General features: G+C 45.8%; 1 protein-coding gene across 5 annotated transcripts in view; it reads left to right on the top strand.

Moving 5' to 3' along the window:
- PARD3 (par-3 family cell polarity regulator) overlaps positions 1-17857 on the top strand; it is a 535977-nt gene that overhangs the window by 371095 nt on the left and 147025 nt on the right. For 3 of the 5 annotated variants that reach the window (XM_066585803.1, XM_066585801.1, XM_066585800.1), the window contains 2 exons: positions 5316-5432; positions 16557-16814. In XM_066585803.1, coding sequence (XP_066441900.1) covers positions 5316-5432; positions 16557-16814 — 375 coding nt within the window. The remainder of the gene's footprint in view (positions 1-5315; positions 5433-16556; positions 16815-17857) is intronic. The other 2 variants (XM_066585804.1, XM_066585802.1) reach the window with 1 other exon arrangement.

Genomic DNA, 17857 nt, shown 5'->3' with positions numbered 1-17857 from the left:
CGCAAGACAACCCCTTTAAACTGTCCACTCAGCAAGCAGAAATGGTATAGCCACAGCTAATGCTGTACTGATGCATCATGGGATTGATGTGAAAGTAAAAAAAAAAAAATCACCACCAAGATGGTATCTAATAAGTATCATACAGGGGCTGCACTGCATGGAAGTGATTGGAAAACACCTCCAGAGTGGAACAGGGATGGAAAAATGCGTTTCTGCTCCAGTGACCTTTTAGGCATGCAGCACTTGGGATGCCACGCTAATTGCGGTAAGAAGCGGCTGGTGTGGGAGTGGCCTTAATATGGCGCCTGTTTTTTGACTTGTGGACCACGTGATATTCACAGTCCATCGCCATAACTCCCTCATGTGGCCGTACGAGGACGTGTTTTCTTTCGACGAGTTGTATTGTCTAATGGCCGCACTCCGGGGTCCATCTAATGTGTTGGAGAACTTCCATTACATATTTTTGGGAGCGCTAGAAAAAAACATCGAGAAATTCCGCTACAATGTTTGCCTTTGGTTTTTTACGGCGTTCACCGTAGTGTTCCTATCTGGAGCGGCACTATTACTGCGATACGAGGTTCTTGGAGATTTTTGTTTTTTATTTTACTACTTTTGGATAATAAAATAATTTTTAAAGAAAATCAATTGACTCTGCATCGCCGCATTTAAAGACGAATCTATGAGGTTTTTATTTTTTGCGGGAAGTGTTGCAGTTTTTGCCGATACCAGTTTTGTTGTACATGGGACTGCTGGATTGCTTTTTTTTTTTTTTTTTTTTTTTTTACGGCATACTTTAAAAAAAATTATTTTTGTGTTCACCATGTGAGATAAATTCTAGGTTGTTCCGACCACAGTAATACTGATCATGTAGGGTATTTTTTTCTATTTTAAAAAGGGTTTCATATGAAAAAATGTTTTATTGTTTTTTGTTTTTTTTTACTGGATTTTAAATCCATTGGACAAATTTATTGAACTTTTTTTGACACTAATCTTTATGCCCCGGAGGGCACTTGAAGTCACTCAATCACTACGGTAGTACACTGCATTAGTTACAGTGGGTTTAAAGAGTCTACAGAAGTTCATCCAGTCTGCCAGAAGTCCTTGGGGAACGTGTTCTGATTGATGAGACCGAGGGGGAACTTGTTGGACATTCCAGAAGGGATGTTTGGTGTAAAGCCAACGCCGCCGTCACCAGTAGACTCCTAACCCACAGTGAGGATGTTGGGGGCCGCATTATGTGGGGGGCTGTTCTGATGCTGGAAATCGGGCTTTAGAGTGAAATATGTCCATGTTGGCCCAAAACCTTCCGGCCTCGGCTGAAAAAATGAAGATGAATTTTGCATTTCAACACAACACCCACTCAAAGCAGACGGACAAATCGCCAAGAGAGCGGCTGCGCCAGAAGAAGAGCGACGTATTGGAATGGCCCAGCCAGAGCCCTGAGCTGAACCCCATTGAAGATCTGTGGGTGACCTGAGGAGGGCGCTACACATGAGATACCCTCACAGTCTGACAGATTTGGAGCACTTTTGGAAGGAAGAGCGGACAAAGATTGCCAAGTCAGGATGTGCCCTGCTGATAGACACCGACCTAAAAAGACTGAATACTGCCATAAAGTCAGAGGGGGCATCAGCAGAGGATTAGTAGGGTGGGCAGATTTATGCAACCACTTTAGTATTTTAAATTCCACCCTAAACGATTTTGGTGGCATTGGACAGATAACGGGTCACATGGAAGGCGGAGAGAAATCTGAAATTAGGCATCTTTGTTGTATGTTTTAACATGACAAAATCCTGGCATTTTACCACCAAGGGTGGCAGACTTTTTATATCCACTGCATTGTGTCGGACTCGGCTGAGTTACATGCCGGATACAGAGGTCTTTGTCAGGCTTCCGGCTGCCATGTGATCGCACTGCAGGGTGCTGATGGGTGATAGGAGACCCCTCTCCCTTTGCTACAGTTGCTATTGATTATGGCATGTACGGGGTTAAACTGCCGGGATCTGAGGTGGCTCTAGTACTAGCGGTTAGAGCAGGAGCCCCGCTGTCAGTCAGCCGACGCCTGTGCAGGATTAACCCTTTCCAATCCAATTTGTATCCTGGTTTTCCTAGGGGGCTTACTCTTTTTCTGTCGTTATACAACAGCGCTATATGCTGGCTAAAGCCAGTACTGCATGAGGTGACACGTTGTATAGACTCCGACAGCAGAGAGGCTGGCAATATACAGTAAGAGAACCCTGACGGACGTCTTCCAACGTCGGAGCTGTACAGCCTTAAATCAGAGGTCAGACAGTGGATTGGAAAGGGTTAAAGGCCGGGAGATGAAATGATAGAATACGGTTTCCATGACTTGTATCTGTAGAACACAAATACGGAGAGCGGAAAACTGAGGTTGGCGTCCCTTGTAAGATAATAAGAGCGAGTGGGGGTGAAGGGGAACACATGACATACGTGGGGGGGTTGTCACACGCCATCCGGTGGTATCCATATTTCATCTAATCGTGTCAGGGATGTTTTATTGGATTACACCCTGGTGAGTGACGGCTGTTTAACCCCTTGTGAGCCGCAGCCTTCGGTGGACGGCCCCGGCGGCTGAACTCCGTCCACATGTTTTTCTTCTGTTTTATGGTTATTAAACAGCAGCTGTGAAATGACAATAAATACGCCGGCCGGCTAATAAATTGCACTCGCCTTTTTTTCCATTTCTTCCATTCATAACCAATTTAACACTATGGGACTTTTTATGTCTTAATCAGTTTTTGTTTTTCTTCATTAATCAACTAATGGATATTTCTTCAATAGCTCGCTGTCCTAATGAAATCCGTAGGTAATTTGGCAGGCTACAATGATCTCATCAGTAACGCAGCAAGTTTAGACCATTTAACAGATTAAATTGGGATTTTATTTGGTTTTGTTGTGCTTGAAATTCAGCACATTTGGAAAGAGCGAGTCTTTAACCAGTTGTCTGCCATAAACCACGCTGATCTGTTGTGCTCATGTCATGTAGATGCATCGCGGTCTGCCCACTCCCATCTTTTATATACACTGAATGGCCCCTTTACTATTAGAGCCCCGGATCTCTCACATTTGGCGCATGGAAATTCTTCCAGTGACCCCGGAGGGCGGCATAAAATCACGTGACAAGTTTTCCGTGGATCAGTTTCAGTGTGAATCCACGTTAGATGGAAAATCCAGCGATCGGAGCGACTTCCAACGAGGCTGGTCATCTGTGCTAGACTAGCCGGGGTCTCACTGCCAACCGCGGGGGGTTTATCGTATAACGGTGTGGAGAGTATACAGAGAATGTCGCGATCGAGGAAAACATCCAACGAAAGGGGATCCTGCGGACAGAAACAACTTATCACTGAAAGGGGTCGGAGGAGGATGTCAGGAATCGTTCTGACCAACAGGCGGCACAGTCAGCTGAATACAACGCTGGAGCTCCAAATAACGCGTCCGAACGCACAACTCGCTGTTCCTCCGCACGGATGGCTATAACAGTGGGCGACCGGTTCAAGCGCCATTGTGTCTAAGAGAAACAGAAAGACTCCAGCGGGCAAAAGAGCGCAAAACTAGTATCACTGAGCAGCGGAGAAACATCTTATGGTCAGATGGATGCAGATTTCTGTTGCTGATGGAAGGTCAGAATTTGGCGCAAGCAGCATGAATCACTGACCCCTTCCTGTCAGCCGGTCAGAATATGTCATCAACGCCATTCAATCTGCAGCTTCCTGTCCGCAGGGGCCGATATTCCTGCAGAATGACTTCATCCCCCAGTGGAATCTACACTATCACAGATTTGCTGTGGGTCTGAAGGCTAAAAGAAGTCCAACACGCTACTAGATGGGAGTCTAATAAAGGAACCATTCAGTATGTATGAGAGGTCTGTGGTTCTAGCTCCCTCAGTAAATATGACCATCATCCTTTCTGAAATGCGTTCTTGCGTCAAAATGCAAAAAATGTATTTAGTCTTTTTTGCATCTCTTGTACTTTCCTGGTGAGTGCACTCATGAACTTAGCTGATTGCTGCAGGAAGCAGACAGCTCCGTTCTTACTGCAGTGGCCAGGCTTAGAATTACATGCACAGGTCCCATTGAAATGAGGGAAATGGCCTGTCATACCAAGCCTGGCCACTGCAACAAGAATGGAGCTGTCTGCGTCCTGCAGAAACCAGCTGAGTGCACAAGTTTGCTGGCTTTGCTGAACAGCTGTTCAGTGGGGGTCTTCGGCGATGAAGCCTTACCAATCTACTATTGATAACCTATCCTAAGGATAGGCCATCAATAGTTTGCAACTGGACAACCCATTTAATAGTGCACATGACTGACCCCCAAGAGGCTTTTGACTAACTTTCCTACAGTCTTGAATGGCAAATCTGAATATTTGTGCATCAGTGGATGTGTCACAGCTTTTGTAAATGTGAACAGAACCCGATAAGAATATATTAGCGAGCCGCTCATAACGCGTTTCTACAGAATGGGTTTAGGTTTGCTGGAATATGCATGGAAGTGCTAATGAAATCCGCAAATCATTTTTGTTCATAGTGACAAATTGGCCACTTCCAGTTTAATATTGATAAGCATATTACAGAATGTTTAAAGGCGTTGTCCAGTTGTAGACTATTGATGGCCTTTGCTCAGGATGGATTGCAGGGGTCTCACTGATCATCTGTTTACTAGGCCAATGTGTTTTGTGCATTGAGCTAATTCTGCAGAAAGCAGACAGCTCTGTTCCCATTGCAGTGGCCAGGCTTGGTATTGCACCCATTCACTTCAATGGGAACCTTGCCTGTAATACCAATCCTGGTCACTGCACTGGGGTCAGAGCTGTCTGATTCCTGCAGAAATCAGCTAGGTGCACAAAACACATCGCCCGGGGGCACAGCTGGTCGGTAGTCCTCCACTGATTTACTATTGATGGCCTTTTCTGATAGGCCGTGAATAGTTTACAACTGGGCAACCCCTTTTAACGCCTGTGCAGCAGATCCCAGCAGGAAGTGGAGCTTTGCTTCAAGTACTTCATATGCACCTTCAAATGATTTCTACATACGTCTAATCTATGCTTTCAGCATCTCTAAAATGTACAAATCTCCAGATCTGCCCCATAAAAGTATCTCCTTATTTCTAAAGTGCGGCTGGATGGAGTCTGCTGATTGCATTGTGTCGGGACGATCCCCCCCAGAAAACAGCCAGAGCTAGGAATTGTCATGGGCAGCAATGCCTCGTTAGCAGCGAGCAGAGAACCGGCTCACCAGACACTTGTTGTCACTTTCTCATTCCGCAGACCAGTGTTAGAATTCCGCTTCTTCTTGACAGGTTTGGCAAACATCGAAAAGATGACAAGATTGAACACAGGGGATCATGGAAAATGAAAATGCAAGAAGCCCACCCTTCAGAAGATGACAGGCTGCGCATGAGGCAAGAACAGGAGAGGTAGACTTCAACCACCGCTTAATTAGCATCTTCTCTAACCAGGCAGCATGCCCGCCTTGTGTCACACTGAAAGCTATTGACGTAACCTTTACACCACCACCATACAAGGCTCTAAAATATCACCTTGTTTGCTCTGGAGCTTGTGTTTTCCCCTTATTTATGCATTTTAACCATTTGTGTCTTTTGTCCCATCCGCAAGACTACTTTGTGCAGTGCATGATGTGTGAGAGATGTTCGCAGTGAGTGCAGGGAACACCTAGCAGTGACCACGTCTGACCGCCTTGTAATGCCGCCTGTGAGCAGCAGGTGGCGGTCTGCAGCCCCGTTGTGTTTTTGTGTGGTTGATACTAATCCTGTTGTTCGCACATAGCACGGCTGCATGAAATGTGATATAATGGTGTTAGATTGTATATTGAGCTGCATGATTCAATACTCCTAAACAAGAGGCATTTGCAACATCTTCACCTTACGGGATTTCTCGCATGTAAACGAAGGATAACATTTTTGCACAATTTACATAACTTTTTTTTTTTTTTTTTTTTTTGCTTGTTTTATGTTTCTGCACTTTTTATGCGTCTCACATAATTGTTCTCTGGTGTTTGCTATGTTAATTGATCATACGTTTTACATAAAAATGTGTCAGAGATGCAAATAGTTCCTAGCTGAGGAGAAAGGAAAGGTTTCTCTCCTCCCTGATGGGCCCATACATTTATTGGGGAGGTGAATGCACTGCTAAAATCCCCAATTTGTCAGGAACCAGCAGCAGCAGATCCCACTGTCAATTTGTCACAAACCAGGCCTTCTGAGCACATTATGTGGATACGGCCGCAAGAGGTTGATCTATTTCCACTCCCTCAGGCTTGCACTCACTGAAGTCTACAGTAAATCACATCCCAGCACATGCCCCAAAATACACGCTGCCACCGCTGACTGTATTATGCTAAACCCTTGGTGTCAGAGGATGGGGGGCAGCAAACTCCCGCCAAAATGGGATTTTAACTTCTGTTCAAGTTATCACTTAAAGTTATAACTTAATCTATATCCAGTAATGTACCAATGCACATGAGCACTCGCTGCACACCAGCTGTCAAGGGGTTAGTACACGATCAGGAACTATAGGTCCTATAGAGAAACAAAGACTGAACTTATTAAAGTTGTAAGCTTTAATTCAAAAAACGCAATGATTACAAAAAGCTCCAAAATATAATGTACAGATGACTGTATATAAAAGCAAAACTGTTGAAAAATAAGGAAATAAAGGAATACTGGGCATTTCACTAATTAGATCAGCTAAGATCTGGTCATGAGGAGATGAGCTGAAGGATCTGGACAGTCCTCTCTCAGCTTGCAGCTAGGCCAGTGCCCAGTTTGTGTAAGTTGGGGCGGACCAGTGCAGATAGTAGTCCGCCACCACAGCTGCAGTCATGTAGAAGTCATCAGGTCAGTGCCGCCTTTGTGCCTCCGGTGGATATTATTTGAACCATAAGGGATACGTTCACACGGCGGAGGTTTCACATGTGCGAATTCTGCCTCTAAAAACTGCAGCAAAATTTGTGGCTTTCTGCTAGGATTTTGTTGTTGATCAGCCTTCAGATTTAGTCCTTTCAATGGGAGTTGGACCCGATGACCATGGAGGTCCCTTCCAACTCTACCATTCTATGATTCTATGAATGAGCAAAATCCACGTGTGGAATCTGAGGTGTTGCATTAGTGTTTTGTGCATTTAATGTGCGTCTCAAGATGACTCCTCTTCTTCCAATGTGGACCCGAGAAACTCAAAGCTTGGACACCCCTGGTCCAAGGGTTAAGGCAATGGAGTGGAGGAAAAAACGAACCCCAGACCATTCTGTCCTGGGTGCCAAAATCCAGCACCCAACTAACAAGCTCCCTCTCTTCCATGTACCCCACTGTCAATAGTCATACTATATAGTTTTGTCTGTTGTGCCCTCAATATTGGGAATTCACATAGTGTACAGGAAAATGGTGCAGCATTAGCTGACGGCCGTCGGTGGGCGCACATAGACCCTACAATCTCCTAGAAAATTCTTATTTGGTTTTTCAAAAACTTCAGACCAACTTTCATGGAGCGACTGATGATTTCATAGAACTGAAGCCTCTTCTGTGCATTAACTGACACTCGGCGTGCGATGTGATACTTATTCCTCGTATGACATTCCATGTATTGGCTCCTATAACGAGATTACTTGCTTATTTTGCCCTCATTGAAATGCTTCTCCGCTGCCATAAATAATTCCCCTGTAAAGCCGGCTCTGTGCGAACGCCGTCCGTGCTAAGTGAGGCTGAAGCTCATTGAGATCAGGAAGTGTTAATAATCCCGCTTGTATTCCTGCTCAATTAGCCGGACAGGCCTTGTGCAATGTCCGGTGTGTAGAGTTGCCAAAGTAAAGTTATATTTAATTTGATTTTAATTGCGGAGAAGAGAGCCGTTCTGTGTTCCCACTTGTAGACGCATCCGTCTTATTGCTTCATTCACAACGGGAATAGAACCCCCCTCCCATCTATTGTCCGTGGATAACTCAGTTCCCGCTATTACAAAGTTCATTTAGGATTGTCCATTTAATGCATATCTTCCTTCTCCGCCAAACCTTACTACTTTAATGATGTAATACTTCTGGGAAATGGGTTGGCAATAATGAATTTACAGTGTGCAGCAGCATCAAACAAAAATCCTGTGGGGGCCGGAGAAAAAGCAAATGGGCCATTAAAATGGAAATCAATTAAGCCTACAAATGTTATATAGAAGATTCCGCACCCTCCGCCTCCTCCTAATAATAGCGGTGTGCTTACATGTGGCTCCTGCTTACACGCCTTACTATCAGCGTCTATTGATCGCAGGCAGGCAAACATATTAATGACGGTGCTGGATGCCATTGATTGAATAAAAGGGCCTTTTCATATATCCATATTTATTATTTAAAGCCAGCAAGGCTTTCAACAGAGCAAGAGATCCACTCAGTGATATCAGCAGAACCTCCAACGTTCTTTAAGGGGCACTAACCTTTCTGACAATTTCTGCTCCTCTACCAACTTGTATCAGTCTCATCGTTTCTGTAAGCTTGTATTCATAATGTTGCTTTACAACTGTAAATCACATCTAAAGTGGTTTTCGCTAGGGGTCTCCCTTCCTGCTTCTCTGCAATCCACTGTCTGGCATTAGGTACGGAGCTGCCATAGTAACTAGGACACGGATGTTGTCTACAGTAGGACACAGAGGAGCGGTCTTCACAGGCAGCTCCCATGCACGTAGAGTCTGAGGCTACAGGCTGACAGATCTGCAGACACTGTGATAACAATCGACATGGTCTCTGTCTCTCCTGCTGCTACAGCGTATGGGTGTGTGTGCACACATTATAGAGGTTTTACTAACCATTTGGCTAGAATGCATCTAACTGCCTGATTTTCCTGGGGAAGATGATGGGCGGGCTTTCAGATACTGCCTCCCTATGGATTGGACCAGAGACAGTGCAAGATATGCAGATAAGCAGAGAGATGGTGAGGGAACACTTGGCTAACTTAAATTAATTCAAGTCTCTAGGGCCAGATGAATTACATCCTAAGATACTGAAGGAAGCAGCGGAGGTAATTGCTGAACCACTCGCTGTAATCTTTGAAAATTCCTGGAAAACAGGAGAAGCCCGAGATGATTGGAGAAGGACAAATGTTGTCCCTATCTTCAAAAAAGGGAAGAAGGTGGATCCAGGAAACTACAGGCCTGTGAGCCTGACTTCTATACCCGGAAAGATCATTGAACAAATTATTAAACAGCATGTATGCAAGTACTTGGATGAGAATGGAGCAATTAACCAGAGCCAGCATGGGTTTGTAACAAACAAGTAACGCCAGAAGAAGCTAATTTTCTCCTATAACAGAATCACTGACTGGGTTGATCAGGGAAATGCGGTGGATATAGTATATCTTGACTTTAGTAAAGCATTTGACAAAGTATCTCATACCATACTTATTGAAAAAATGACCACATATGGGATTGACAAGACAACTGTTGAGTGGATTCACAACTGGCTGAGTGATTGTACTCAGAGTGGTCATAAATGGCTGCACATCCAAGTGGAAGAATGTATAAAGTGGGGTACCACAAGGCTCTGTCCTAGGCCCAGTGTTCAACATTTTTATTGGTGGTCTAGAGGAGGGAATTCAGGGGAAATTGATCAAATTTGCTAACACTAGGGAAGAGAGGATTCAAAAACATTTTGAACACTGGCCGACAACTAACAGAATGATATTTAATAAGGAGAACTGCAAAGTCCTACATCTGGGCAAGAAAAGTGATAAAAGCACATACAGAATGGGAAAGATTGAACTAAGCAGCAGCACATGTGAAAAAGACTTGGGTATATTAATAGATCATAGACTGAACATGAGTCAGCAATGTGATGCAGCAGCAAAAAAGGCAAACGCAATTCTGGGATGTATTAAGAGAAGCATAGAGTCTAGATCACGTGAGGTCATTATCTCCCTCTACTCTTCCTTGGCCAGACCTCATCTGGAATACTTTGTCCAGTTCTGGGCACCCCGATTTTAAAAATACATAGACAAACTGGAGCAAGTTCAGAGAAGTTACCAAGATGGTGAGCGGTCTGCGCATGTCCTATGAGGAACTGTTAAAGGAACTGGGAATGTTTAGCTTGCAGAAGAGAAGGCTGAGAGGAGACTTAAAGGGGTTGTCCCGCGAAACAAAGTTGGGGTATACACTTCTGTATGGCCATATTAATGCACTTTGTAATGTACATTGTGCATTAATTATGAGCCATACAGAAGTTATTCACTTACCTGCTCCGTTGCTAGCGTCCTCGTCTCCATGGTGCCGTCTAATTTTCAGCGTCTAATCGCCCTATTAGACGCGCTTGCGCAGTCCGGTCTTCTCCGTGTTGAATGGGGCTGCTCGTGCTGGAGAGCTGCTCCTTGTAGCTCCGCCCCCGTCACGTGTGACGATTCCAGCCAATCAGGAGGCTGGAATCGGCAATGGACCGCACAGAAGACCTGCGGTCCACCGAGGGTGAAGATCCCGGCGGCCATCTTCGCAAGGTAAGTAAGAAGTCACCGGAGCGCAGGGATTCGGGTAAGTACTATCCGTTTTTTTTTTTCAACACATGCATCGGGTTTGTCTCGCGCCGAACGGGGGGGCTATTGAAAAAAAACAAAAACCCGTTTCGGCGCGGGACAACCCCTTTAATAGCTGTCTACAAATATCTGAAGGGCTGTCACAGTGCAGAGGGATCAGCCCTATTCTCATATGCACAAGGAAAGACTAGACGCAATGGGATGAAACTGAAAGTAAGAGACAGATTAGATATTAGACAGTGAGGGGGATCAATGAGTGGAACAGGTTACCATGGGAGGTGATGAGTTCTCCTTCAATGGAAGGCTTTAAACAGAGGCTGGACAGACATCTGTTTGGAATGATTTGGTGAATCCTGTACAGAGTTGGACCCGATGACCCTGGAGGTTCCTTCCAACTCTACCATTCTATGATTCAATGCAGCATGGGAAGGGCAAGGATTCCAGGACAGTGAACTGCTGGCAGAATGCTAAGCTTTCTAAATGCCCCTTCCCTGAAAGTGGATTGCAAACAGCAGAACAGCAATATAGGGCAGACCACTTGAATATCCAAAGTTACAGACATGAAATGGGGTGCAAACAGCAGCAAATGAGCGGAGGGAGAATCTGGGATAATGAAGAAAACTTGTTGAAAATTCAGGTGCACTTTAAACAGAGGACTCTCTATTAACCATTCTCTAATAGGGTGTATGAGAATGGACTTTCTAAACTCAACCCATTTATTGGGTCACCAGAACGAGGTTAGGGCTAAACACTGTAAAGACTTCTGGTATAAATTATGGGAAATCTATTGGGTTGGGGAGGCCACACTCCTCCAGGTGGTATTATTGTATCTTCTCACCACCGGAGGCTAGGTGTTTGACAGGGCTTGGATGGTGGAATGCCCCTGTCACACTCCTAGCTCCCGATTGGGTGACTTCTGTAAGGTCCTAGCAGCAGCGTTCATATAGGCTTTTGCCCTGCCCTGGACGGTTAGGGTTCCGTGTTCATGTTTGTCTTACATTATTACCTGTAAATACTTCCATATTACAGGGGTTACATGCAAGCATTTACTGTTCATAATGTAAGCCTAACAGGAAAACTAACCCTAACTGTCCAGGGCAGGGCTGCAGCAATTACTTTCCCCCGAGCAGCTGTCCCTGGTCCAATTGTTAGCCGCCATCTATCCTGAATGTGTGATCCTGCTAGCGCTGGAGGCATCCGTCCACTGTGAGTCAGTGCCCCTGGTCCCTCACTGCTCTGTGTGTCCCTTGCTGCTACTCCCTTTTTTGCCGCTGCAGTTGCTGGATTCAACAGGGCTGTGCCTCTCCTGCCACCGGTAGCACCGCCACCAGTCCCAAGATTGCACGTGTCGTCTCATGCCGCCCCTGCCTCAGCCTGTCCTGCCAGCGCTGGCACCAGCGTTCAAACGCTTGCCGCTGTCTGAAAGCCTGTGTCGTCCCCTGCTACCACTGCCTGTGGATCGGCATCTGGCGACGCCACCACTGCCTGGTTGTGGATCCTCTGCATCTTCTGCTGCCACGTTGGGGAAACTTAGTGGCCTGCCAGGACCTGCAGGGCCGCCGCCTCTCCAGCCAATGAGGTACAGGGGGTGTCAACCCACCTGTCAATCTTGTCTCCACCTCTACTTCAGGTGGTGACAAAATACAATAATACCCCTCCAACTAAACTCCACCTAGTTTTCACATAATGGGGAAGTAAGGTGCTAAAAGGGGGGAAAAAAGTAGCAAATGCACCTTGCACCAAAAGTTGACACATTTTTCCTACCAGAAGTTTGGTTGAAATGTGTAAATTAGTTTTTGCCAAGGCAGGTTGTGCTATTACATCTATTGATGGAGGGGTTAAGGTGGTGGGCATGATTAAAGGGGTTGTCCCGCGCGCGAAACGGTTTTTTTTTTTTTTTTTTTTCAGTCGTGTGTCCCCCCCCCCCCCCCCCCCCCCGTTCGGCGCGAGACAACCCCGATGCAGGGGTTAAACAAGAACACCGGACAGCGCTTACCTGAATCCCCGCGCTCCGGTGACTTCTTACTTACCTGCTGAAGATGGCCGCCGGGATCTTCTCCCTCGGTGGACCGCAGGGCTTCTGTGCGGTCCATTGCCGATTCCAGCCTCCTGATTGGCTGGAATCGGCACGTGACGGGGTGGAGCTACACGGAGCCCCATTGAGAAAAGGAGAAGACCCGGACTGCGCAAACACGTCTAATTTGGCCATTAGACGCTGAAAATTAAACGGGCACCATGGAGACGAGGACGCCAGCAACGGAACAGGTAAGTGAATAACTTTTGATAACTTCTGTATGGCTCATAACTAATGCACAATGTACATTACAAAGTGCATTAATATGGCCATACAGAAGTGTATAGACCCACTTTGTTTTGCGGGACAACCCCTTTAACAGGCTCCCAGCTTTACAGTATAATGGTGTCTAACCATTTGCCCCGTCTACTGGCCGTCTCCTTTCAGTGGCGCTGACAGTCTATTGTTATTTCCATTCAAGAGCAACGTGAGACGTAGTTATTAAAGGGGTGTGTGCCACGTTGCTGTGAAATGTCTTCTTGGCCTCTGGCACTGAACTAGAAGAGGCCAATTCCTAATCACAGTGTGTTGTAATGAATCCATTTGTACGAAGCAGTAATTAAAATTATCTAGCGCCGAACGTTCCCAGGGGTCTCAATTGTACAACACCCCTGGGGAAAGTTGACTTTCCCCATATGTCAGCTGGCACTGCGCATTTCCTCGCTCCGTCCTGCTCTGTGGGTGCTAGGAGCTGTTCTCTAATGAATAGAAATGTAACAAGCCGCACGGGGAAAAAAAATGAACTGTGCCGTTTCTTGATCACGAAGCTTCATCCATTTTAATTAGAAGAAAGGCGAGTGAGCGCCGTGACAAGTGTCTAGAATTAAAATCATTAATTTGTGTCAAGCTGAAAAGAGACGACTAATGTGGGTTTAGTGACAGCGGGGAAGAAATTAGCCCTATTATTGCATCTGTATCATATTTATGTCTTCTACATTTATGTTTTCTTCTTACTTTTTTGGGGTCGATCTTTTGTTTATTACTAGAGAAATGAGGAGGTTTCCTGGTAGCGAGCAATCTATTAGCCACAACAGAAGCGCTGCCTGCGAGATCCCGTTGTGCGGTTGGTACTTAGACTAATACGCTTTAGAGATTTATCCGACAAGATGGGTGTCGTTGGGTTTCCTCCATCCTTTTCTTTTGTTAATATTTCCTGTATTTCTTGTTACTTATTTTATTATCTTAACTCAGTGACCTAAAAAGGTTATTTTGAGTTTATTACAGCTTGTGTAGCCAATAAATATCCAAATAACGTTGTTTGAGCTTGTAGTCAGTAGACCTTGTTAGATTCTTGAAACCACCTACTCTTCATTCTGTATTATGCCCCCCGGATGTCTTTTTGCTTCTACCTTGTGCAGAGTAGTAACTATATACCGGTATTTATAGGTAAATAACTAGATTTATTGGAAGTCTCTAAGTAAATCTTCAGCTATTTACTGACACTATGTTGACACAAGTATTGGGACGCACATAGAGGGTGATGGAATTGGATTTTATTCCTATTTTTCAATCTGGTGTTGGGCGGCCCTTGGCCTCAGTGACATCAGGAACCCTCCGCAGCCGCTTTCCATCAAATTCCCATAGATGCGTGGAGGGATTTGCCTTCATTCCTCGAAGAAAGCTTCAGATAGTGATGGGGGGATGGTGGCATGTTGGTCGTTCACAGATATGGCATTCTAGTTCATCCCGCTCGATGGAATTGAGATCCGGACTTTGGGCCAATGAAGTCTGCAGACGTTCTGCTCCCTACACTTCGTGCCGTATGACATGGCGCTCGGTCATGTTGGTGGAGACACGGAGCTGTACCAGAGTATTACCACAGGGGAGCTGATGCCACATTGTCCGGGATGTCTCTGTACCCATTGGTGGTGAGGGTGGACTTCACTATAACCAATGGCTCTAGTCCTTCCAAGCAGACCCCCACCACCCCCTCAAAACACCATAACAGAACCTCCTCTAAACCTCACTGTTGGGACGATGCCGTCACGTAGAAACCGCTCTCCAGACAACCGCCACACCCAAGTGCCGCCATCTGATTGGAAGATGGTGTACTGTGATTCATCCACAACACTTGCTTCCACTCACTTACAGTCCGTTGCTCCCAGCCCCATCGTAGGCGCCGCTGTGCAGTCACTGCTGTGATGTGTGCTGCCGCTCGTCCATGGTAACCCTTCACATGCCGTTCCCTACGGAGGGTTCTAGTGCTAATGGTTGTGAGACCCCCTGAGCGAGGGCAGACAATGTGTGTGTGATGTCTTCACGGTGGAGGAACATTCAGCCACTAAATACTGCTTAAAAGGGTTGTCCAGGGTTAGAAAAACATGCCTGCTTTCTTCAAGTCACAGCGCCGCCTTGTGCATGGGTTGTTTCTGGTATTGCAGCTCAGCTTCATTGGAGTGAAGAGGAGCTGAGCTTCAATACTAGTCTCTACCCACGGACAAGGGTGGCACTGTGTTTGGAAGAAAGCATCCATGGTTTTTTAACCCTGCACAACCTCTTTATTTTTCTATTTTCATTTTACTTTCTGATTGTAGATTTTGCCTGAGCTGCAGTTTAATTGCAGTTGAAGATATTCTGTACAGTAGTCTCATGTGCCATTCACACAGTAAACAAGAGAGGAATCATTGACTTCTGTGGGAGAGTGTTGTGGGTATGTTCTGTGACCTGTGCAGGGAGGAGAGGAGGGAAGCTGTGACTATTGTGAATGATGGCCCCTGCGTCATCTATATATAGGTGTCTCCTTTCAGTGTAATCCTGCCCGTGATGATAATGAGATGACGGTTGAGAAATTTTCTCTACAAAACAGGAAGTGTCAGGCTATTATTAGGCTTAGTGGTCAGTGTGCAGGGAGGGGAGGAGGTGAGCTGTGACTATTTGTGAATGGTGGATCCTTTGTTATGTATATATAGGTGTCACCTCTTAGTGTAATCCTGTCTGCAGTGAGGGGGAGGAGGTGAGCTGTGACATCACCTGTTATGAATGGTGGAACCTGTGTTATCTATATATAGGTGGCTCCTCTCAGTGTAATCCTGCCTGTTCAGGGAGGGGAGGAGGTGAGCTGTGACTATTGTGAATGGTGAATCCTGTTATCTATATATAGGTATCACCTCTCAGTATAATCCTGCCTGTACAGGGAGGGGAGGAGGGGAGCTGTGACTATTGTGAATGGTGGATCCAGTGTTATCTATATATAGGTATCACCTCTCAGTATAATCCTGCCTGTACAGGGAGGGGAGGATGTGAGCTGTGACTATTGTGAATGGTGGACCCTGTGTTATCTATATATAGGTGTCACCTCTCAGTGTAATCCTGCCTGTACAGGGAGGGGAGGAGGTGAGCTGTGACTATGGTGAATGGTGGATCCTGTGTTATCTATATATATAGGTGTCACCTCTCAGTGTAATCCTGCCTGTACAGACAGGGAGGGCAGGAGGTGAGCTGTGACTATTGTGAATGGTGGAGCCTGTGTTATCTATATATGGGTGTCTCCTCTCAGTGTAATCCTGCCTGTACAGGGAGGGGAGGAGGGGAGCTGTGACTAAAGATGGATTGTCCGTCAATAAGGGTTTAGTAAATGTGATGTAGAATTGAGTATGGATCCAAAATGCGTTGTAATGCTATTTAAAAAAAGACCTTTGCCCTTACCTTCCCGCGGCTGCTCCAACTACAGCGCCGCCACCTGCTGCAATCCAAGCTCCCAGAAGGCTGCCATGTTGTTTCGTCAGTAGCTACAAGCCCTCCTTGTATCTGAGCTGGTTTCATATGTACTGTATGCTTCCAGATCCCCGGCCTACTGACTTCTCCATCAAACCGATCCCATCACTGCTTGCCGACCTTCTCTAGTATACGTTTACCGATATCGCGTTAGTCGTTGTCGCCTTTCCTGCCTTATTTCTGCTCAAACCTGGTTTCTATGAGGCATTTCCAATATGTATGTTGTATTTCTGCAGGATTCAAGCAAAGACGCGTGAGCTTCGTGAAAGACAAGCCAGAGAAAAGGACTACGCCGAGATCCAAGAATACAGCAAGGCTTACGGGGGGCCAGAAGATCCGGCGTACACCAGCACAGGCCATTATGACACGGTTGCGAGCAGCGGTACCCTGAGTATGAACAGCCGACCCCAAAGTCCACGAGATGGCAAGCAAATGGAAGCGTTGTACGCTCAAGTAAAGAAACCGAGGAACTCGAAGCCTCCACCTGTAGACAGGTAGGCACCAGACAAGAGTCAGTGCGTCCTTTATCATGAATTCTTAATTATGACTTTTTTAACTGCGGATCGTCCGTCGTGGATGTCTGATCATTGTCGGATGTCTGTTATGGGTCGCGTAATTTATCTTTTGTAACTAAGCAACTCGTATATCATTTTTAATGGAGCTAAAATAAAGTGTTTTACATATGAAAAGTTTTTTCCGTTCGTTGTTAGTAGCCTACTTACCTGATAATTCATAGCATTTGTGGTAAGGGGGGGTTTCCGAAACCAAAAAAAGGGGCAGAGAATTGTACAAAATGGCAAACTTTGGCATACTCACCGGTCAGATGTCCCCCGGATCCATCACAGCCATGTTGGCTCCTCCTACTCAGAAATTAAGAAGTTGCTGCCTGGGATTGGCTGAGCGGTCACATGGCCTCTCCTGCAGCTTCCTCCAGGGGTGATTGGTGGCTGTGATGGACCCTGGGGGACATCTGCCTGGTGAGTATGCCTTAGTCCATTATAGCCTTTTTCTGAGTGTCAGTAAACCCCTTCAAAGCGAAAATGTCATCTATCACATTTTCATTTCACTAATTGGATGCAAGTAATTAGAAGAGAGAATTTGTGGTTTTAAATACTGTCGTTTTTATTTTTGATATAAAAAATATAACAAATGAACAGTAAAATTTCCTGATGGCGGCCATATTGAAGAAACCGACTTCCTTCCTGTATTGGGTATAGAGAGTACGGCACAGTGTGCGATTTATGGTAGCTGCATTAAATGCCAATTACAAGGGTTGGCCCATCAGAGACCATTTCTTTTAGAATGTGGTGGCCGGGATGACCGGCTTATCACTCTGGGTCCTGCCGCATATCTCTCCTGCACTGGGGCAATGAAGTATTGAATGATCAGATAAATGGTCCTTCTGTAGTAGAAGTCCAGCTCTGTCTGTCAGCACAGCAGCCGCTATTAGTGGTTAACCATTCCGATTCATAGAGGGGGTCCTGAGATACTAGGGCATAGAACGGAGGTTTTGCTCTTGGCACACCCATTTAATGGT

The sequence above is a fragment of the Eleutherodactylus coqui genome, chromosome 12 (assembly GCF_035609145.1).
Source record: "Eleutherodactylus coqui strain aEleCoq1 chromosome 12, aEleCoq1.hap1, whole genome shotgun sequence".
NCBI classification, from domain to species: Eukaryota; Metazoa; Chordata; class Amphibia; order Anura; family Eleutherodactylidae; genus Eleutherodactylus; species Eleutherodactylus coqui.
This window is presented reverse-complemented; position numbering and strand designations above follow the sequence as displayed.